The sequence below is a fragment of the Salmo salar genome, chromosome 18, assembly GCF_965601325.2.
Source record: "Salmo salar chromosome 18, fSalSal1, whole genome shotgun sequence".
In the NCBI taxonomy this organism is placed as follows: domain Eukaryota; kingdom Metazoa; phylum Chordata; class Actinopteri; order Salmoniformes; family Salmonidae; genus Salmo; species Salmo salar.
Window position 1 is genome coordinate 27,379,297 of NC_138308.1, and position 23,486 is coordinate 27,402,782.

General features: G+C 43.7%; 1 protein-coding gene across 1 annotated transcript; it reads right to left on the reverse strand.

Annotated features, from left to right (window-relative positions):
* Positions 1 to 255: 255 nt before the first annotated feature.
* On the reverse strand, positions 256 to 22,937 carry LOC106577105 (uncharacterized). The gene is made up of 16 exons (XM_082964863.1): positions 22,844 to 22,937; positions 22,248 to 22,334; positions 13,117 to 13,226; positions 12,829 to 13,017; positions 12,558 to 12,616; positions 11,964 to 12,031; positions 11,309 to 11,472; positions 11,186 to 11,233; positions 10,896 to 11,059; positions 7,881 to 7,957; positions 5,602 to 6,042; positions 4,822 to 4,949; positions 2,069 to 3,111; positions 1,315 to 1,692; positions 773 to 930; positions 256 to 601 (listed from the first exon to the last, which is right to left on the reverse strand). Exons 3-7 carry the CDS (start codon positions 13,222 to 13,224, stop codon positions 11,420 to 11,422), a joined length of 477 nt encoding a protein of 158 aa, XP_082820989.1. The 5' UTR covers positions 13,225 to 13,226; positions 22,248 to 22,334; positions 22,844 to 22,937; the 3' UTR covers positions 256 to 601; positions 773 to 930; positions 1,315 to 1,692; positions 2,069 to 3,111; positions 4,822 to 4,949; positions 5,602 to 6,042; positions 7,881 to 7,957; positions 10,896 to 11,059; positions 11,186 to 11,233; positions 11,309 to 11,419.
* Between the last annotated feature and the right edge of the window lie 549 nt (positions 22,938 to 23,486).

A 23,486-nucleotide genomic window follows, 5' to 3' on the forward strand; every position in this document is an offset into this window, starting at 1 on the left:
AATTAATATGTGAGAGAGCAGAACATCTTTTCTGAGATAATGATAACTGAGATGGCAGCCTAGACTGCATGCTGTGCTGAAATGGCTCGTCATTTAAAAATACAAAATGGCAACACTACAACACCGAATGTTAGCCAAAACAACATGTAGGTGGAAGTGGGTACTAGTGATTATGTGCAATGCCAAAAGTTATTGGTCATCCACATCCACTATGTTAGCTAATAGTTACCTTTACATTTTAGTCACTTACACAAGTCTCAAATCACTTTTTATTTACTGCATTATTTTATATGGAATACAGGTACAGTATAAACATTTGACATACAATTCGTATCAAGAAAGCTTTTACAATGATATTTAATATAATATCAGGTCCATTTCTTGTGAGCTGCAACAAGCAGTGCAGAGTGACCCTTCTGGGTCAAGACCAAGGTAAAGTAAGAGACCAAGGTTAGAGGTCAAAGGTCAGGTAATTTCAACAGGCCTGTTGTCCAGTCCTGAAGCTTGCAGTCCCCAGGAGGAGAGGGCCCAGGCGCAGCAAGGCTTGTACAGGGATGCATAGCTGACAACTTCAACAGGAGCTCAGGGAACGATGTACTTCCTGTGGAAATGAAAGATGAGCAGAGGAACGACACGAGAGAGACCAGCAGAGTTAAGAGATGAATGCGACCAAGTCAGTCATAACATTCACACATGAGACATGAAGCCAGTCAGCAATAAGACAGACCACCAAAGCGACACATGTTAGGATCAAGTTAAAAGTACATCTCACCACGATATTTAGCTAACAGTTGTTTAACTTCCAGGTGTGTGGCAGACATCTTCCTGAGGCAGGGGATAGTGTTAGACCAGGAAGCAGGCTAGAATGTTGGACAGCATGCCCATCAGTAGGGACTGGCAACATGTATGTCCTCAACACATGGCTGTTAACTGTGGAGTGGGGGGGGGGGGGGGGGGGGGTTCACACACGTCAGATCCAACAAGGTTAGCTGCATTCATGGAAAGGACATATGAGTATTCTTCATGTAACACCATCACATAATCAGTTTGCTACCGATTGTTGCCAATTGCTACCGATTGTTGCCCAGCCATTCATAACGTTCCATGTTTCCCATGTCATTACAGTTCACATCCAAAAGACCTGTTCTGACACATCCAGTCCCACTGATGGGAAATGTGTGTCACATTACAGGTACACACTGGTACAAACTGTACGGTCAGACTAATATATTATTGTACAGTTCATTCAAAGGGATCTGTTAACAGTCCATCCTCCAGTAGACGTGCCCCTCCCACTGGGTTGAGACCTCTCACCAGTGAGCCAGCAGTCCAGGGTGCCATCGGCCGAGTTCTTCATGACAGGCAGATGAACAGCAGCCCCCTGCTCTGTGCCCACTCCTTCAGTCTGTGTTGCAGGACCCTGCCCTGTGCCCACTCCTTCAGTCTGTGTTGCAGGACCCTGCCCTGTGCCCACTCCTTCAGTCTGTGTTGCAGGACCCTGCCCTGTGTCCCCTCATTCAGTCTGTGTTGCAGGACCCTGTCCTGTGCCCCCTCATTCAGTCTGTGTTGCAGGACCCTGCCCTGTGCCCCCTGCCTCAGTCTGTGTTGCAGGACCCTGTTCTCACATAGCTCCAACAACAGTCTCATCTGCCACAGAGCAAACGTCTACATCTGTTCCAGGGTCAGTACCACCTGTGGCAAAAAGCACAGTCATTGGAGATATACAACCGAGAGCACATTGAAGTGACATCAGTTTGTATTGGGGAAAAGTCAATCCATGAAAACTTATCTAATACTAATACAGCTGAATTCTATGAGTGGGAGCATGTACATCAGGGCTCTCCAACCTTGTTCCTGGAGCGATAACGTCCTGTAGGTTCACGCCAACCCAAATCTAGCACACCTGATTCTAATAATTAACTGGTTGATAAGCTGAAATCAGGTTAGTTAAAACTGGGGTTGGAGCGAAAACCAGGAGGGTATCTCTCCAGGAACAGAGTTGGAGAGTCCTGAGGAACATGCACAGACCACTGTTACCATTGTATGAGGTGACTTCTATGTTTCTTACCTGATCAATAGCAATGTAGGTGGGCAGCATCTCAGGGTTCTCCTGAGTGACACTCAGATCGAATGGCAGATATTAAGGCCAAAGTGTTGTATTTTTGGACAAAGACAACAAAATAGAAGCTCCATTCAGTGCTACAACAGTAAATAGAAGCTCCATTCAGTGCTACAACAGTAAATAGAAGCTCCATTCAGTGCAACAACAGTAAATAGAAGCTCCATTCAGTGCTACAACAGTAAATAGAAGCTCCATTCAGTGCAACAACAGTAAATAGAAGCTCCATTCAGTGCAACAACAGTAAATAGAAGCTCCATTCAGTGCAACAACAGTAAATAGAAGCTCCATTCAGTGCAACAACAGTAAATAGAAGTTCCATTCAGTGCAACAACAGTAAATAGAAGCTCCATTCAGTGCTACAACAGTAAATAGAAGCTCCATTCAGTGCAACAACAGTAAATAGACGCTCCATTCAGTGCAACAACAGTAAATAGACGCTCCATTCAGTGCAACAACAGTAAATAGACGCTCCATTCAGTGCAACAACAGTAAATAGAAGCTCCATTCAGTGCAACAGTAAATAGAAGCTCCATTCAGTGCTACAACAGTAAATAGAAGCTCTATTCAGTGAGTGCTTATCAATTGAACAATCAGAAACAGAAACTGTGGAATTATAAAATAGGGCAGTGAGGGGTGTTTCAATAATTGCAATCAAATCATGAGCTAAAGGTTAGAACCAATCTCCTTCAATTTCACAGTGTATTCAAAAATAAATATTCCACATCTCCAATTACATATAGTGGTATCTACCTGGTGGAAATGGGATTCAAGTGATTAACAAACGGATTCACAAGGGGAGCGACATAGGCAGTATTTAAGTCTAATTTAAACCGTCAATGTAGGCTCTGTGTTACAACGTTAAGTTGCAGCTGCATCACATAGCATCCACTCCGCTAATCAACATGTCTCGTGCTATCCGAGGCTTTACAGAAGTATTCAGCGAAGGAGACCAAGGCAGCGTCGGAAGGGAAGGTCGAGATGGCCTCGGGCTGTGGGAGAAAAAAATAACTGCTACAACAACAAGGACTGCTGATCGTGCCTGACGGAGGAACTTGACAGTTTCCAATGAGCTATTTTTTATTTTACCTTTATTTAACTGGGCAAGTCAGTTAAGAACAAATTCTTATTTTCAATGACGGCCTCAGAACAGTGGGTTAACTGCCTGTTCAGGGCAGAACGACAGATTTGTACCTTGTCAGCTCGGGGATTTGAACTTGCAACCTTTCGGTTACTAGTCTATCGCTGCAACTCCCGTACGGACTCGGAAGAGGCGAAGGTCGAGAGCCATGCTTCCTCTGAAACACGACCCAGCCAACCCGCACTGCTTCTTGACAAACTGCTCGCCCAACCCGGAAGCCAGCCGCACCAATGTGTCGGAGGAAACACAGTCCAACTGGTGTCAGCGTGCATGTGCCCAGCCTGCCACAGGAGGCGCTAAGGCGCGATGGGACAAGGACATCCGGGGCGGCAGGGTAGCCTACCCTGCTGCCCCGGATGTCCTTGTCCCATCCGTGTCCTTGTCCCATTCGTGTCCTTGTCCCATCCGTGTCCTTGTCCCATCCGTGTCCTTGTCCCATTCGTGACCTTGTCCCATTCGTGTCCTTGTCCCATTCGTGTCCTTGTCCCATCGTGTCCTTGTCCCATTCTGCCCTGGGGCCTCCTGAGTGGCTCAGCGGTCTAAGGTGTCACTACAGATCCGGGCTCCATACCGGTCTGTGTCGCAGCCGGCCGCGACCGGGAGACCCATGAGGCGTCGCACAATTGGCCCAGAGTCTTCCGAGTTAGGAGATGGTTTGGCCGGCCGGGATGTCCTTGTCCCATCGCGCCTTAGCGCCTCCTGTGGCAGGCTGGGCACATGCACGCTGACACCAGTTGGACTGTGTTTCCTCCGACACATTGGTGCGGCTGGCTTCCGGGTTGGGCGAGCAGTTTGTCAAGAAGCAGTGCGGGTTGGCTGGGTCGTGTTTCAGAGGAAGCATGGCTCTCGACCTTTGCCTCTCCCGAGTCCGTACGGGAGTTGCAGCGATGGGACAAGACTGATTACCAATTGGATATCACGGAATTGGGGTAAATAAATGTAAAAAAGCTGCCCTGATCAACTGTAAGTGCGGTTATTGTGAAGTGGAAACATCTACGAGCAACAACAGCTCAGCCGCGAAGTGGTAGGCCACACTATTGCATCTAGTGGGACAGGGGACATGTTGACTAAAAGGCTATTGGACCGTAGGCTGGTAGGTTCACAGGGAAATATCCTGTCACACATAGTGTCAAGACATATTGGTTGTTTTGCCGCCCCACAGTGATGTCACATGCACTACTTTGTGCTATACTGGGATTATATCAGTATCAATATCTAAATGTCTCATTCATGCTTCTTTCTGACTGGCCAACACAGATGTTTGAGACTCATTATGCTAGCTATGTGTTGATAGTTTAGCATTGATTTCATTTTCAGCAGTTCAAGTTTCAAAACCTTGCAACCTTAACATACTAATGAAATAAATGTGTACTGGTATATGCTGCATTCCATGTTGACAAAGTTATGCTTGTACGCTAAAGTATCATTGAATCTCCTATGTAGCCAATATCCAACATGTTGTACTGAAGTAGTACTGATGAAGTACATGATGACATGTAACTAGTTAAAAGGTGTCCAGTCAGTCCAGTTTTGTGTAAACAGAGAACCAGGATGTTTGTACCTTGAATGTGTGGACTTCTGAGTTCCTGTTGACGACGTTGGGGGATAATAGATTCTTCCAGTCCCGAAGGTCGACCTCATAGGGCACGCAGCTTCAGATACACAACCCCATCTCTGGACAGAATGGACCTGAGTCAATTTTAAATCACATGTTAGGATGGAAAAAAACAATAGTGATATTGGAAAAATCTATAGTTACATATCACTATTATTTTGAATGACATTATAGTGAAACTTTGACATGTAATTTAAAACAATTTTTTTCATTTATATAATATTTTTGCTAGATAGCGTTAGCTAGCGCTAGTCGGCTGTACCTGCACAAAAACTCTGGTGTTTTTCATCCTATAGCTTGTTTTCCATCTTTTAAAATAGCAAGCCAACATGTTTCAGCACTTTCATTTCCCTGACTGGTCAAAACTTGTTGTTTTCTCATGCTCTCTCGTCCCTCTGCAGAATACATATATATGGTGAGCTGATTGTCTGAAACATCAAATCTCAATAACGTCACCATATTGAATCACAATACATATAGAATCGTGAGAATCGCAATACATATTGTATTGGCACTAAGTATTGTGATAATATCATATTGTGAGGTACCTAGTAATTCCCAGCCCCACAAAACAATATGTGCTGCCATCAACAACCATTATTGCAGAACATCACAAACTCACATCAAAGAGTATGGCCCTGATAAGTTATCACCCACTGACATTTCATGATATGAATCTGAACATTGGGCCAGAAATGTTCACAAACATACAAGTGGTGGACTTACTCAAGATGTGGAGTTCCTTTACTTCAGGTCTATGGACAGCTTCCAGTATCAATGGTCCTTTTACTTGAATATGTAACCACATTAAAACAAGTAGGTCAGCCATTCATCTTAGAAAATTTAGTTTGAAAACAATGTGAAAAAGATAATGATTTTCTTGTAATTGCAGGGTTTGATGATCCTAACTGACCTTTCCCTGTACTGTATTGTATTGCAAAGAGGAAGGGAGAAAAGCGTATCAATTGCATACATGGACACATTGCATTACTCACTTTCTAACAAAAATGTTGAAATCTCAATTTTGACATGGACCATCCTGCTTAGCAGAATGACTTTGTAGCATGATTACATTTCATTTGACCTTGTTGAGGAGCTGCAGCTCAGGCAACATGGTGGGGGCCATCAGTTCCGCTGTAATCTCCTCATAACAGAGTCCCCTATGCTCTGAAGACATTGAAGAAGAAATGAACACAGAAACACAGCCATTACACACTAAATATACAAAAGAATGTGGACACCCCTATTTCAGCCACACCCGTTGCTGACAGGTGTATATATCGAGCACACAGCCATGCAATCTCCATAGGAAAACAATGGCAGTAGAATGGCCTTACTGAAGAGCTCAGTGACTTTCAACATGGCACCGTCATAGGATGCCACCCAACAAGTCAGTTGTCAAACTTCTGCCCTGGGGCCTCCCGAGTGGCTCAGCGGTCAAAGGCACTGCATCGCAGTGCTAGAGGCGTCACTACAGATCCAGGCTCCATACCGGTCTGTGTCGCAGCCGACCGCGACCGGGAGACCCATGAGGCGGCGCACAATTGGCTCAGAGTCTTCCGAGTTAGGAGAGGGTTTGGCCGGCCGGGATGTCCTTGTCCCATCGCGCCTTAGCGCCTCCTGTGGCAGGCTGGGCACATGCACGCTGACACCAGTTGGACTGTGTTTCCTCCGACACATTGGTGCGGCTGGCTTCCGGGTTGGGCGAGCAGTTTGTCAAGAAGCAGTGCGGGTTGGCTGAGTCGTGTTTCAGAGGAAGCATGGCTCTCGACCTTTGCCTCTTCCGAGTCCGTACGGGAGTTGCAGGTAGGTAGATAGATGGGCTGTTTACAGATGGGCTATGTACAGGTGCAGTGATCTGTGAGCTGCTCTGACAGCTGGTGCTTAAAGCTAGTGAGGGAGATATGAGTCTCCAGCTTCAGAGATTTTTGCAGTTCATTCTAGTCATTGGCAGCAGAGAACTGGAAGGAAAGGCAGCCAAAGGAGGAATTGGCTTTGGGGGTGACCAGTGAGATATACCTGCTGGAGCGCGTGCTACGAGTGGGTGCTGCTATGGTGACCAGTGAGCGGAGATAAGGGGGGACTTTACCTAGCAGGTTCTTGTAGATGACCTGGAGCCAGTGGGTTTGGCGTCGAGTATGAAGCAAGGGCCAACCAACGAGAGCGTACAGGTCGCAATGGTGGGTAGTGTATGGGGCTTTGGTGACAAAACGGATGGCACTGTGATAGACTGCATCCAGTTTGTTGAGTAGAGTGTTGGAGGCTATTTTATAGATGACATCACCGAAGTCGAGGATCGGTAGGATGGTCAGTTTTACGAGGGTGTGTTTGGCAGCATGAGTGAAGGATGCTTTGTTGCGATATAGGAAGCCGATTCTAGATTTAATTTTGGATTGGAGATGATTAATATGAGTCTGGAAGGAGAGTTTACAGTCTAACCAGACACCTAGGTATTTGTAGTAGTCCACATATTCTAAGTCAGAACCGTCCAGAGTAGTGATGCTGGACGGGCGGGCAGGTGCGGGCAGCGATCGGTTGAAGAGCATGCATTTAGTTATACTTGTATTTAAGAGCAGTTGGAGGCCACGAAAGGAGAGTTGTGTGGCATTGAAGCTCGTCTGGAGGGTTGTTAACACAGTTTCCAAAGAAGGGCCAGAAGTATACAGAATGGTGTCGTCTGCGTAGAGGTGGATCAGAGACTCACCAGCAGCAAGAGCGACATCATTGATGTATACAGAGAAAATAGTTGGCCCAAGAATTGAACCCTGTGGCATTATGGTCATTGACTTTTACAGCTGTCAGTAGAAACTCTGATGGACTTCTCTCCTCATGTTACACCACCTCCCTGTTTCACACCTCCCTCTTGCTATTCTTAGAATCCGCACCCAAGTCATTTTGGTGATTGAAAGTCGGATACTTTAGTTTAGAGCTCTGTCTGTCATGCTATTTTAGAGCTCTGGTAAGCTGTACCGATTTTTGGTATTTCCAGAGATTGTGCGTCTTACCGGTTATCTGTGCTGTGGGCAGGAAAATGGTGGTAGAGCGCACAGAGCAAGGCAGCGATGGCCGAGTTGGAGTGTACCTGGGAGAGGACAAGCACAGGATAACAGAGCGCTACGTCAGACTCAGACATAGCAATAAATCAAAATCACAGTGTTGATGTTAGCACATATCATAATAGAGTCCCTTTTTTGTGAATAGGTCCCATGAACAAATGAGGAATTTGGCCTGTGCAAAACAGTTTTGAATTGTTATCTACCTGACGTCCTTTGTGCTCATAAAAGCTCTACTTAAAAAATAAAGGCTGCGGTTAAGTGTGTGCTTAGGCTGGTTCAAACCATTGTGTCGGCTTGGAGAGACAAATCACTGTTTAGATTAGTGTGGGTGAGGGGTTGCCTCGCCGCCTCTTAAAACACCAGCTGAAGAGGTTATTTCCAAACCCACGAGCTGCCACTCATCCAGTCTACATGGCAACGGATAAAGTGAACTGGCTGGGAGGGATGTTCTGGTTTTTACTATGCGTATTACAGGCAGAGGTGAAAACAACAGCACTATTTACTACATGAGTCAGCTTGATAACAAGACCCACAAACATACAGAGCAAAAGTCAACTCAACACTGATCTCATCTTGAACTGTAGAGTAACATAATGACTGGGAACAGCTGTTTATTTAGCGCCACTCAAATTAATTTTCAGAAACTTGTTCCTGAACAATATTACTATGTTTCAATCGCCCCATTCCCTATGCTGAGACTAACCTCACTGGTGAACTCTGTTGCTACACAAAATGAGAAGAGAAGTGTTTCACTTCAGGTTTCACGATGAGCCAGACTGACAGGGCCGTATGGTGATTGGTTACTAGGCAGAATGAAAGCGCTCTCCACAGACCACATTGAGAGAGAGCGAGAGGGCGAGAGAGAGAGATTGAAATAAAGACGCCATGTGTCTGCTCCCCTCTACAATCTTTCCTGATGCAGGTGTGTGTTGATGGCAGGAATAGTTTGAGAATACTACAATAAGGCCATTCAAATTGCGACCTTGAAGTTATGTGGGCCTGAAATCTGTCCTTGAAGTTATGTGGGCCTGAAATTGTCCGCCCAAAAATAAGGCAAGTCTAATATCAAAGGGTTTGTACAGTAAATGTTGAGGACGAGACAGATTTAGCATCAGTAATGAGTATTGTTACATACAAAAAGACACCTTAGTCACTGCTTGCTTAGCCATGGGATATTTGAACTGCATTTGTTATGAAGAACACTCACATAACAGGACTCCTCTCCCACATCTCATTATACAGGGGCAAGAAAAGTATGTGAACCCTTTGGAATTACCTGGATGTCTGCATAAATTTGATCTGCTCTTCAACTTAGTCACAACAATAGACAAACACAGTGTGCTTAAACTAATAAACTAACTATTGTATTTTTCTTGTCTATATTGGACACATAATTTAAACATTCGTATGTGAACCCCTAGGCTAATGACTTCTCCAAAAGCTAATTGGAGTCAGGAGTCAACTAACCTGGAGTCCAATCAATGAGAAGAGATTGGTTAGAGCTGCCTTGTCCTATAAAAAAAAAAATCACCAAATTTGAGTTTGCTTTTCACAAGAAGCATTGCCTGATGTGAACCACGCCTCGAACAAAAGAGATCTCAGAAGACCTAAGATTAAGAATTGTTGACTTGCATAAAGCTGGAAAGGGTTACAAAAGTATCTCTAAAAGCCTTGATGTTCATCAGTCCACGGTAAGACAAATTGTCTATAAATGGAGAAAGTTCAGCCCTGTCGCTACTCTCCCTAGGAGTGGCCGTCCTGGAAAGATGACTGCAAGAGCACCGTGCAGAATGCTCAATGAGGTTAAGAAGAATCCTAGAGTGTCAGCTAAAGACTAACAGAAATATCTGGAACATGCTAACATCTCTGTTGATGAGTCTACGATACGTAAAACAAGAATGGTGTTCATGGGAGGACACCACAGAAGAAGCCACTGCTGTCCAAAAAAAATAATCAACGTCTGAAGTTCGCAAAAGAGCACCTGCATGTTCCACAGCGCTTCTGGCAAAATATTCTGTGGACAGATAACACTAAAGTTTAGTTGTTTGGAAGGAACACACAACACTGTGTGGAGAAAAAGAAAAGGCACAGCACACCAACATCAAAACCTCATCCCAACTGTAAAGTATGGTGGAGGGAGCATCGTGGTTTGGGGCTGCTTTGCTGCCTCAGGGCCTGGACAGCTTGCCATCATCGACAGAAAAATGAATTCTCAAGTTTATCAAGACATTTTGCAGGAGAATGTAAGGCTGTCTGTCCGCCAATTGAAGCTCAACAGAAGTTGGGTGACGCAACAGGACAACGACCCAAAACACAGACGTAAATCAACAGCAGAATGGCTTCAACAGAAGAAAATACACCTTCTGGAGTGGCCCAGTCAGAGTCCTGACCTCAACACGATGTAAAATGCTGTGGCATGACCTCGAGAGCAGTTCACACCAGACATCCTAAGAATATTGCTGATCTGAAACAGTTTTGTAAAGAAGAATGGTCCAAAATTCCTCCTGACTGTTGTGCAGGTCTGATCCGCAACTACAGAAACTGTTTGGTTGAGTTTATTGCTGCCAAAGGAGGGTCAACCAATTAATAAATGCAAGGGTTCACATATTTTTTCCAACCTACACTGTGAATGTTTGCATGGTGTGTTCAATAAAGACATGAAAATGTATAATTGTTTGTGTTTTATTAGTTTAAGCAGACTGTGTTTGTCTATTGTTGTGACTTAGATGAATATCAGATCAAAATGTATGACCAATATATGCAGAAAACCAGGTCATTCCAAAGGGTTCACATACGTTTTCTTGCCACTGTACATGTTGTTCCATTATCTAGGTCTGTAGCAAAACATACAATCTACATCGATACAGATGACATGTGAAAGGTACAACACCTAGGCAAAAGACAGTACAAGCAATATCTGTGTAGGCTATAACCATTGGAGAGGCTGGTTGAAACATGTCTCACCTCCCTCCTCCCAGGACGAGCATGCCCAGGGCCATTTGGTGGGTCATAGTTCTGGTTCTCTTGTGGAGGACGCGGCAGAGCTCCAGCACCTTCAGGTTACCAGAGCCAGCCATCACCGTGGACAACAACATGCTCAGACACATCTGTTAGTTGAAGTGGCCCGTCTGGCAGAAGAGAGAGCAAATTGGTTGTGGTGATTTTGATGCAAACTTTAAACTTGACTTTATTCTATCGTCTTATATGGAAATTATGGTTACATTGGACAGAAGCATGAGAGTAGTGCAACTTACAACCGTTGCTGATGTCCAACACTGCATGAAGCTCCTTGCGAAATTTTACTGTGAAAGAAACAGAAGGGTTACAGACGAACTAGCCAATTGACTCCAACTTATTTTGAAATGTTCGCTTCTTACCAAGCAGTCGAATGCGTCAGAGTTGGCCGAGCCAGCGAAGCGGAATCCCACAGTCATATAGGTTCCAGCAATTATGTGGTCATGGGCTTGCCTGAGGACAGGAGTCATCCCTCACATCATCATGTGACTAAACACACCATCTCTGTCTCTTATATCCAGCCATGCTGAGAGAGTTAAGAAAACTTGTAGTCAGTTTGTAGTTACGCTATGGTTTTCATGTTTAAATCCTCTGAAACCACTGGATTCCCAATGTTCTCTTGGATTATGTGGATGCAAAACAAAAGAAAATATGTTGTGTTATCGTTGTAAAAAACTGTGGGATACTAACTCATTTAATACTGTTGATGTGTAAATCGGTCAAGCTGCAGGAAATGTCTGAGGCTTGTTGCCAGTCACATCCTCTTGGCACTGAAGCCTCATTTGAGGACCGAAACGTGTTTCCTTATTAGCGTTGATGTCATTCATTATGACTAACTAACAACATTAAGAGCCTTGGAACCAACCTCTAATGTCTATGGACATCTACACTGTTGGCCCTAAGAACCCGATGCCGAACTCAGAATATTTTTACCACAGGTCCTGAATAGAGGTTTGTGCTGGCAGTGACTCGTGTCTAATGAGCCAAGGTGTTTGTGTGCATATTGAGGGGAGTTACCGGAGGCACATTGCTGCTTTCGAGTTGGGCAGAATCTCATCCCATATGATGATACACCTGGCCAGTGTCTGAGGAGGGAGAGGAGACAGTGCCAAGCTTCTATATCCACAGTCAGATTCCACAGCCACAAAGTCAAAATTGGCAACAACAATGTGCTTTTAGGTCTTAAATTAAGGTTAGGCATAAGGTTAGCAGTGTGGTTAAGATTAGGTTTAAAATCAAATTTTAAGAAGAGAAATTGTAGAAATGGGCGGGATTTATGACTGTGGGTTTAAAAGCTAGTGACGACCTACAATGTGTGAGTGTACAGGATCAGCCATTTTACTCAAATAAAATATTAACGCAACATGTAAAGCGTTTGTCTCATGTTTCATGAGCTGAAATAAAAGATCCCAAAAATCTTGCAAGTCAAGTAAGGCCCGCAACCCCCAAGGAAAATGTGGCGCCCCCCACCTAGGTTGGGAACCACTGACGGAGAGCTCCGGGGGTCTGGCTCAGTGAAAAAGACAGGTCTGTACTGACCTAGAGTACACTGAGATAAGGCAGGTCTGTACTGACCCAGAGTACACTGAGATAAAGCAGGTCTGTACTGACCCAGAGTGCAGTCCAGGAGGAACATGGTGTCTGGAGCTTTCAGCCAAACTGCGTTGGACCTATGAGACGGTGAGAAAGAGGTGTTAATGGAAGCCTGAGCCTATTGTCCAATACGGGAACAGAACCAGGAAAAACCTAAAATGATTCAAAATGACTTTTTCCCCCAGTTATAAGCTATGTGCTAAGGCGCTGGGGTCAAGATGTTCTGTGAGGCACCATGCAAGATTAGATGGGAGATTGAAGAGTCAAATCTAGTAGAACACGGCATTACTTTTCGTTGAAGGGTATCTAAAAATGAGAGAGTGGTGGAATCAATTATCGCCTGTTGTTGGTCTTCAGGTAGATCATAGCCAGGGTCGCTCCAGGACAGGTGACGTCCATGTTGATGACCAGACATCCCCACACTTGGGGCATTCTCAAGTCTCTGGTCATAGTATTCTGTTAGACCATGGTTTTGTGCCTTCAGGAAAAAATGTATTATGTTAGATGGGGGTCAACTGACAGACAGTAGGCCTACAAGTAAGAAAAGTTGTCGTGCTGGTTGCTTTTTGTACTTTACCATGATCTGGTAGCTGGGGGACTTGTGTTTTTCTCTGTTGATACTGGTGTGGGTGCCTCGATGCCCTACCACCATGTAGAGCTGCTCAGGTACATTCAGGTCAGTCATACCTACAGTTGAAGTCAGAAGTTTACATACACTTAGGTTAGAGTCATTAAAAATAGTTTTTCAACCACTCCACAAATTTCTTGTTAACAAACTATAGTTTTGGCAAGTCAGTTAGGACATCTACTTTGTGCATGACAAGTACATTTTCCAACAATTGTTTACAGACAGATTATTTCACTTATAATTCACTGTATCACAATTCCAGTGGGTCAGAAGTTTACATACACTAAGTTGACTGTGCCTTTAAACAGCTTGGAAAATTCCAGAAAATTATGTCATGGCTTTAGAAGCTTCTGATAGGCCAATTGACATAATTTGAGTGAATTGGAGGTGTACTTGGGGATGTATTTCAAGGTCTACCTTCAACCTCAGTGCCTCTTTGCTTGACATCATGGGAAATCAGCCAAGACCTCAGAAAAAAATTGTAGACCTCCACAAATCTGGTTCATCCTTGGGAGCAATTTCCAAAACGCCTGAAGGTACCACGTTCATCTGCACAAACAATAGTATGCAAGTATAAACACCATGGGACCACGCAGCCGTCATACCGCTTAGGAACGAGACACGTTCCGTCTCCTAGAGATGAACGTACTTTGGTGCGAAAAGTGCAAATCAATCTCAGAACAACAGCAAAGGACCTTGTGAAGATGCTGGAGGAAACATTTACAAAAGTATCTATACCCACTGTAAAATGAGTCCTATATCGACATAACCTGAAAGGCCGCTCAGCAAGGAAGAAGACACTGCTCCAAAACCGCTATAAAAAAAAGCCTAGACTATGGTTTGCAACTGCACATCGGGACAAAGATTGTACTTTTTGGAGAAATGTCCTCTGGTCTGATGAAACAAAAATAGAACTGTTTGGCCATAATGACCATCGTTATGTTTGGAGGAAAAAGGGGGAGGCTTGCAACCTGAAGAACACCATCACAACCCTGAAGCACAGGGTGGCAGCATCATGTTGTAGGGGTACTTTGCTGCAGGAGGGACTGGTGCACTTCACAAAATAGATGGCATCATGAGGGAGGAAAATTATGTGGCTATATTGAAGCAACATCTCAAGACATCTGTCAGGAAGTTAAAGCTTGGTCGTAAATGGGTCTTCTAAATGGACAATGACCCCAAGCATACTGCCAAAGTTGTGGCAAAATGGCTTAAAGACAACAAAGTCAAGGTATTGGAGTGGCCATCATAAAGCCCTGACCTCAATCATATAGAACATTTGTGGGCAGAACTGAAAAAGTGTGTGCGAGCAAGGAGGCCTACAAACCTGACTCAGTTACACCAGCTCTGTCAGGAGGAATGGGCCAAAATGCACCCAACTTATTGTGGGAAGCTTGTGGAAGGCTACAAGTTAACAATTTAAAGGCAATGCTGTCAAATACTAATTGAGTGTATGTAAACTTCTGACCCATTGGGAATGTGATGAAAGAAAAAAAAGCTGAAATAAATCATTCGCTCTACTATTATGACATTTCACATTCTTAAAATAAAGTGTTGATCCTAACTGACCTAAGACAGGGAATTTTTACTAGGATTCAATTTCAGGAATTGTGAAAAACTGAATTTAAATATATTTGGCTAAGGTGTATGTAAACTTTTGACTTCAACTGTATTAGGTTACTGCCATGCATAAAGCATACAATATGGTCTTTAAGATGAGTCCTGAGGGAAGGCTAGCTATACATTGTGTACGCACCCTTTTATTATTTATCAGCCTTTTGAAGTATGAAGAGTGCTTTCTATGCAAGACTTTCTATTTATCGCCGCTCTGCATAAACAGCAGTACAGTTGATAACTTCCTGCAAAACAGTACATCATATAACATTATTACACCAATACATATTTCCAACACAAAATGTTTAAAACCACTATACAACAATATCCCAATGTACACTACCGGTCAAAAGTTTTAGAACACCTACTCATTCAAGGGTTTTTCTTTATTTTTACTATTTTCTACATTGTAGAATAACAGTGAAGACATCAAAACTATGAAATAACACATACGGATTCACGTAGTAACCAAAAAAAGTGTTAAACAAATCAAAATATATTTTATATTTGAGATTCTTCAAAGTCACCACCCTTTGCCTTGATGACAGCTTTGCATACTTTTGGCATTCTCTCAACCAGCTTCACCTGTAATGCTTTTCCAACAGTCTTGAAGGAGTTCCCACATATGCTGAGCACTTGTTGGCTGCTTTTCCTTCACTCTGCGGTCAAACTCATCCCAAACCATCTCAATTGGGTTGAGGTCGGGTGATTGTGGAGGCCAGGTCATCTGATGCAGTACTCCATCACTCTCCTTCTTGGTCAAATAGCCCTTACACAGTCTGGAGGTGTGTTGGGTCATTGTCTTGTTGAAAGACAAAGGATAGTCACACTAAGTGCAAACCAGGTGGGATGGCATATTGCTGCAGAATGCTGTGGTCGCGATGCTGGTTAAGTGTGTCTTGAATTCTAAATAAATCACAGACAGTGTCACCAGAAAAGCACCCCACACCATCACACCTCCTCCTCCATGCTTTATGGTGGGAAATACACATGTGGAGATCATCCATTCACCCACACCATGTCTCACAAAGACACGGCGATTGGAACCAAAAATCTCAAATTTTGACTCCAGACCAAAAGGACAGATTTCCACCGGTCTAATGTCCATTGCTCGTGTTTCTTGGCCCAAGCAAGTCTCTTCTTCTTATTGGTGTCCTTTAGTAGTGGTTTCTTTGCAGCAATTCGACCATGAAGGCCGGATTCACGCAGTCTCCTGTGAACAGTTGATGTTGAGATGTGTCTGTTACTTGAACTCTGTGAAGCATTTATTTGGGCTGCAATTCCTGAGGCTGGTAACTCTAATGAACTTATCCTCTGCAGCAGAGGTAACTCTGGGTCTTCCTTTCCTGTGGCGGTCCTCAGGAGAGCCAGTTTCATCATAGCGCTTGATGGTTTTTGCAACTGCACTTGAAGAAACTTTCAAAGTTTATGAAATTTTCGGATTGACTGACCTTCATGTCTTAAAGTAATAATGGACTGTCGTTACTCTTTGTTTATTTGAGCTGTTCTTGCCATAGTATGGACTTGGTCTTTTACCAAATAGGGCTATCTTTTGTATACCCCTCCCACCTTGTCACAACACAACTGATTGGCTCAAACACATTAAGAAGGAAAGAAATTCCACAGATTAACTTTTAAGAAGGCACACCTGTTAATAGAAATGCATTCCAGGTACCTACCTCATAAAGCTGGTTGAGAGAATGTCAAGAGTGTGCAAAGATGTCATCAAGGCAAAGGGTGGCTACTTTGAAGAATCTCAAATATATTTTGATTTGTTTAACATTTATTTGGTTACTACATGATTCCATATGTGTTATTTCATAGTTTTGATGTCTTCACTATTATTCGACAATGTAGAAAATAGTAAAGAAAAACCCTTGAATGAGTAGGTGTTCTAAAACTTTTGACCAGTAGTGTATGCATGTGTCTGTACCTTTGTGTGTGTGTCTCTTCACAGTCCCTGTTGTTGCATAATGTGTATTTTTACATTTTTAATTCTGATTCTAATGCTTGCGTCAGTTACTTGATGTGGAATAGAGTTCCATTTAGTCATGGCTCTATGTAGTACTGTGCACTGCCTAATAGTCCGTTCTGGACTTGGGGACTGTGACGAGACCTCTGGTGGCATGTGGGGTATGCATGGGTGTCCGAGCTGTGTGCAAGTATTTTAAAAACAGACAGCTCGGTACATTCAGCTTGTCAACACCTCTTACAAAAACAAGTAGTGATGAAGTCAATCTCTCCTCCACTTTCAGCAATGAGAGAATTAGATGCATGTCATTAATGTCAGCTTTCCGTGTACTTGTAAGGGCCAGCCATGCTGCCCTGTTCTGAGCCAACTGCAATTTTCTTAAGTCCCTCTTTGTGGCACCTGACCACACTACTGGACAGTAGCGTCAATGCGACAAAACAAGGGCCTGTAGGACCTGCCTTGTTGATAGTGTTGTTAAGGCAGAGTAGCGCTTCATTATGGACAGACTTCTCCCCATCTTAGCTACTGTTGTATCAATATGTTTTGATCATGACAGGTTACAATCCAGAGCTACTCCAAGCAGTTTAGTCACCTCAACTTGCTCAATTTCCACATTATTCATTATGAGATGTAGTTGAGGTTTAGTGTTTAGTGAATGATTTGTCCCAAATACAACGCTTTTAGTTTTGGAAATATTTAGGACGAACTTATTCTTTGCTACCCATTCCCGAAAGTAACTGCAGCTCTTTGTTAAGTGTTGCAGTCATTTCAGTTGCTGTAGTAGCTGACGTGTATAGTGTTGAGTAATCTGCATACATAGACACACTGGTTTTACTCAAAGAGATGTCGTTATTAAAGATCAAAACATTTAAGGGGCCTAAACAGCTACCTTGGGGAATTCCTGATTCTACCTGGATTATGTTGGAGAGGCTTCCATTAAAGAACACCCGGTGTTCGGTTAGACAAGTAACTCTTTATCCACATTATAGCAGGGGGTGTAAAGCCATAACACATACATTTTTCCAGCAACAGACTATGATCAATAATGTCAAAAATAAGACAGCCCACCCAATCATTTGATCATCAACTTCTCTCAGCCAATCATCAGTCATTTGTGTAAGTGCTATGCATGTTGAGTGTCCTTCCCTATTTATTTTATTTTTTATTTTACCAGGTAAGTTGACTGAGAACACATTCTCATTTACAGCAACGACCTGGGGAATACTTTCAGGGGATAGGAGGGGGATGAATGAGCCAATTGTAAGCTGGGGATGATTAGGTGGCCGTGATGGTATGAGGGACAGCTTGGGAATTTAGCCAGGACACCGGGGTTAACACCCCTACTCTTATGATAAGTGCAATGGGATCTTTAATGACCTCAGAGAGTCAGGACACCCGTTTAACATCCCATCCGAAAGACGGCACCGTATAAGCGTGCTGAAAGTCTTGTAAGCATTGTATCTGGTCAAACACAATTTTTCCCAGAAGTTTACGAAAGGGTTGTTAACCGGCTGATTGGTCAGCTATTTGTGCCAGTAAATATCGTCCACTATTATCCTCAGTAATTTTCCATCCAGATTGTCAGACCCCGGTGGTTTGTCATTGTTGATAGACAACAATTTTTTCACCTCTCCCACATTGACTTTACGGAATTCAAAAATAAAATTCTTGTCTTTCATAATATGGTCAGATATACTTGGATGTGTAGTGTCAGCGTTTGTTGCTGGCATGTCATACCTAAGTTTGCTTATCTTGCCAATGAAAAAGTAATGAAAAGTAGTTGGCAATTTCAGTGGGTTTTGTAATGAATGAGCCATCTGAATCAATGAATGCTCCATCAGAGTTAGCCTTTTTTCCCAACATTTTATTTAAGGAGCTGCAAAGATTTTTACTATCATTCTTTATATCATTTCATTCTGTTTCATAGTATAGTTTATTTGTTTTTGTATTTAGTTTAATCACATGATTTCTTAATTTGCAGGACGTTTGCCAATCGGTTGTGCTGACAGACTTATTTACCATACCTTTTGCCTCATCCCTCTCAACCATACAAGTTTTCAATTCCTCATCAATCCAAGGGGATTTAAAAGTTTTTACAGTCATTTTCTTAATGGGTGCGTGCTTATTAGTAACTGGAGTAAGCAATTTCATAAATGTGTCAAGTGCAGCATCTGGTTGCTCCTCATTACACACCACAGACCAGCAAATATTCTTTACATCAACAACATATAAATCACTACAAAACTTATTGTATGACCCTGACGGGGCTGCAGTGGAGCAGGTTGAGAGCTTCCAGTTCCTTGGTGTCCACATCACCAACAAACTGGAATGGTCCAAACACACCAAGACAGTTGTGAAGAGGGCACGACAAAGGCTATTCCCCCTCAGGAGACTAAAAAGATTTGGCATAGGTCCTCAGATCCTCAAAAGGTTCTACAGCTGCAACATCGAGAGCATCCTGACTGGTTGCATCACTGCCGGGTACGACAATTGCTCGGCCTCCGACCACAAGGCACTACAGAGGGTAGTGTGTACGGCCCAGTACATCACTGGGGCTAAGCTGCCTGCCACCCAGGACCTCTACACCAGGCGGTGTCAGAGGAAGGCCCTAGAAATTGTCAACAACCCCAGCCATAGAATGTTCTCTCTACTACCGCATGGCAAGCGGTACCGGAGCGCCAAGTCTAGGACCAAAAGGCTTCTCAACAGTTTTTACCCCCAAACCATAAGACTCCTGAATAAGTAATCAAATGGCTACCCGGACTATTTGCATTGCCCCTCCCCCCAACCCCTATTTTACGCTGCTGCTACTCTCTGTTTATCATATATGCATAGTCACTTTAACCATACCTACATGTACATACTACCTCAATTATCCCGACTAACCGGTGCCCACGCACATTGGCTACCCGGACTATCTGCATTGTGTCCCGCCACCCACCAACACCTCTTTTTTATGCTGCTGCTACTCTCTCTTTATCATATATGCATAGTCACTTTAACCATACCTACATGTACATACTAACTCAATTAGCCCGACTAACTGGTGCCTGTATATAGCCTCGCAACTGTATATAGCCTCGCTACAATTGTATTTATTTCTTTACTAATCTATTGTTCACCTAATACCTATTTTTTTTACTTAAAAATCACACTGTTGGTTAGGGCCTGTAAGTAAGCATTTCACTCTAAGGTCTACACCTGTTGTATTCGGCGCACGTGACAAATAAACTTTGATTTGATCTCATACACTATATTAGGCCCAGCCTTTGGAACTTTGGTTTTCCTAGATATGGCTACTATATTGTGATCACTACATCCTTGGATACTGCTTTAAAGCATTAGTAAAGATGTGATCAATACACGTTGATGGTTTCATTCCTGTGCTGTCTGTAAATAACCTAGTAGGTTGACCAAAAACCTGAATCAGGTTGCAGGCACTGGTTACAGTTTAACGTTTTTTTTTCCCTGAGTGGGCAGATTGGCTCTCATCAATCAATATTTAAAATCACCCAGAAAATATACTTCTCTGTTGATATCATATACATTATCAAGTATTTCACACGTATTATCCAGACTGTTAGCAGTTGGAAGTCTATAGCAGCTTCCCACAATAATGGGCTTAAGGTGAGGCAGATGAACCTGTAGCCATATTACTTCAACAGTATTTAACATGAGATCGTCTACAAGCTTTACAGGAATGTGGTTCTGAATATACACTGCAACCCCGCTCCCGTTAGCATTTCTGTCTTTTCGGTAGATGTTATAACCATGTATTGCTACCACTGTATCAAATATATTATCTAAGTGAATTTCAGAGATAGTCAGATAATGAATGTCATCTGTTACAAGCAAGCATTTTTAGCACTTTTCTAGGTTGCTTGATTGTTTTTAATGCTTTACTGGGAAGCTTATCAGAAGTAGACTTGCTCATGTTATTTATATTGGAGCTGATAGTGCAGGGTGAGCTGCACACAGTGGTCTTCCTACTAGGGCACACTGCGTCAGTGCTAACAGTATAACTCTGATTCATAGGCCCATGATTACTGCATACAATCGCTGTAGGATCAACAGAGGTAGTCAGCGAAATTAGGGGAACATAAATTAAAGTTACATACATTGCATCTGCCAACGCCCCTAGGATAATGTACATTTGATGCAGCATTATGACGACTCATTGTCACAATGGTAGGGATTAACTGAGCTGGTCTTGGATCATTTACCAGTCATTGTTTCAACGCAGCCTTGAAGTCCAGGAGCTAAGATGATTTGGACTCTGTCATTCCTGTAGAGTATCTTCTGTTTCCAGAAGGTGTCAAAGTTATCAATAAAAGTGATTCCAGCAGAGCTACAGTAGCCTTTTAGCCAGATGTGTAATGCCAGTAGCCTGCTGAATCATTCACACCCGCGGCCCAACGGTGGTACTGGATCTGAAATTATGCTAAAATCAGTTCTTTAAAGTCCATTTTCAAATGTTCCGAGCTAGCCCTCCTGATGTCGTTTGACCCCACATGGACTACGACAGTGTCAGCTCCCGGCATCTGTGGTAGAACAGTCGGAAGCAGCCTTGTTATGTCCTGTACTCGTGCTCCTGGGTAGCACAGGGTTTTTGCCTTGGGGACCGAGATGTTTCTCACCATAGAGCTGCCTATGACGACTGCTGGTGATGTTGAATGGGCCAGTCTCCCAGGCAGCCTCACGGTCTGATGATTGTGGGAGCTCTAGGGATCTGAACCAGAGGTAGAAGCAACCAGAGAGGGAGACAGAACAGAAGACAAAGACGCAGGTACCTCTGGATCTGATCTTGAATGGGAAGCCCCTAAGGAAGATGGCGCCGGAACCTCTGGATCCAGGGCGGCAAAGTCATTTCTGGTCTGTGTCAGGTCCAGGCTTAATATCTCCATGGAGACCCCTGTTGCCAGAGGATGCTTTCTTCGACTTCCACGGCGAGTGACGTACCTCCATAGCTGGTTTGTTGGGTTGAGAACAGCTCTGTTCTCCAGGGATGGGGGAGGCCCCTTCGGGGATGGAGCCCTGCTGAGCACCGGCCAGTCGGCCGTGGAGAGCCGACACAGAGGCGACACTTCAACCAGACCGGCACGTGGATTCCCCAGTAGCTTGTGTAGGTTTGCTACCTGCTTGCTAAGAGTATCCACTTTGACCCTGTAGTCCTCCGCAAGAAAACAGATGCTACATTAAAAGTCAGCGCGGTCCCCATTGTCCCGGAACAAAGCAAAGTAAACACAGCTCCTGCAGCACTGGAAACGTTTAATAGTGACCTCCATTTGAGACCACCGAGCCAGCTAGGCTAGCTGGGCTTCCGTGTCTCTTCCCCTATCCGGAATCTGGCAGGACCCCGGGACAGACAGCAGCGCTCACAGCAACTAAGCCCAGAGCCGCAGGATCAAAAATAAAAGTATTTAAAAACAAAATGTACAAGGAAACACTGTCAGCTTTACAGTAAGGTAAGTGCAGTGTGATCTACTAGACATACCTTCAGCCAGACCATACCCAGGGCCAGCACAGGGAGTAGGGCTCTCTGTCTGCGCAGTACTCCATCTCAGGACCAGGGGGAGTCCACCTGCAGGAAGATGCAACATCATCTATTCACTTCAATGATATTTATTTCTATTTTTTTCTTGAGAAAATTTAGCTTTGAGGATTAAGCTTGCTCCAAAATGTGTCAGCAAAAAAGACAGTTGAAGGTTATTGAGCTGCCGCCCTGAAAGATTTTAGAAATTTCAGTTGTACATTCCTAGGACTGAGCATCCCTTCAGCGATCCAGACATTCAAAAAAATATTTGTTAGCTTATGTCATGGTAAAGTCAATGAGAAAGGAATTTTATAAAGCCATAAAGGGTGACATAACAGTTCCCTATGTAGGGTACATTTCTAAATGTGACAAACGCTATAGGCTATCTATACCCAAAAAGAATGTGCTTTATAAGGGCTGACATAACACATGCTAATTAAGATGCTGATATGAGATTCAAAACAGTTTGTGTATTGTATAGTAGGTCATCCTCCCTGCAAATTAAATATCCCTATTGGACAACAACGTACGTCATTCGAGACGTAGGTCTTACTAACCGATCTCAGCGAGCACACCTCTGCGTTGTGGCGGTGGCCCGTGTCCTGGAAGACCAGGCCGATGCCCAGCACGGCCGCCACCTGCACGTTGTGTGGTACGTCCAGCTCAGTGGAGGTGGGTGGGAGTAGTGCGGGGATGCTCAGCAGGTGGGTGATTGACACGTCCATGGTGCTCAGCTTGGCTGCAGACACACCCAGTAGCAGCCCGATGCTCGGCATGTCATGGCAGCCATTTTAATTAGTCCTCCATGGACTTCCTACTCAGCGGGGATCACTTCTTTAATAACAGAGAGATTATGACTTGAATGAGTGACTGTAGGGCTGAATGGGTGTTGAGTATAAAACAACAAGGTTATAACAGATCACAGCTCTTTGCTCAGCATATGCTGAGTGAGGACAATTTTTCGGCCTGTTCCTCTTTTTGGAGGAACCAAACTACACTGTATGAAAGTAGTTGTTTTCTCCATCATCACACAAATGACAAAGGAAACTAATGATAATATTTGAAAGTACTAATTTTGCATACATCACCTGACCCCTTTCATAGTTCAATCCTTCAACATTAATTTTCACCTATCAAAGGCTGCTGTATTAGACCATAACAGTACCAGCAGCAGACCTTTAAAATGTCGCACGTTGATGT

Excerpts from the sequence above, each read along its gene's own strand:
- LOC106577105 (XM_082964863.1), bottom strand. The coding sequence starts at position 13,224 with ATGACTGACCTGAATGTACCTGAGCAGCTCTACATGGTGGTAGGGCAT. Across the intron at positions 13,018-13,116 it reads CCCCCAGCTACCAGATCATG|GCACAAAACCATGGTCTAAC; the intron begins GTAAAGTACAAA and ends TTTTTCCTGAAG. Across the intron at positions 12,617-12,828 it reads TAGATACCCTTCAACGAAAA|GTCCAACGCAGTTTGGCTGA; the intron begins GTAATGCCGTGT and ends ACCGTCTCATAG.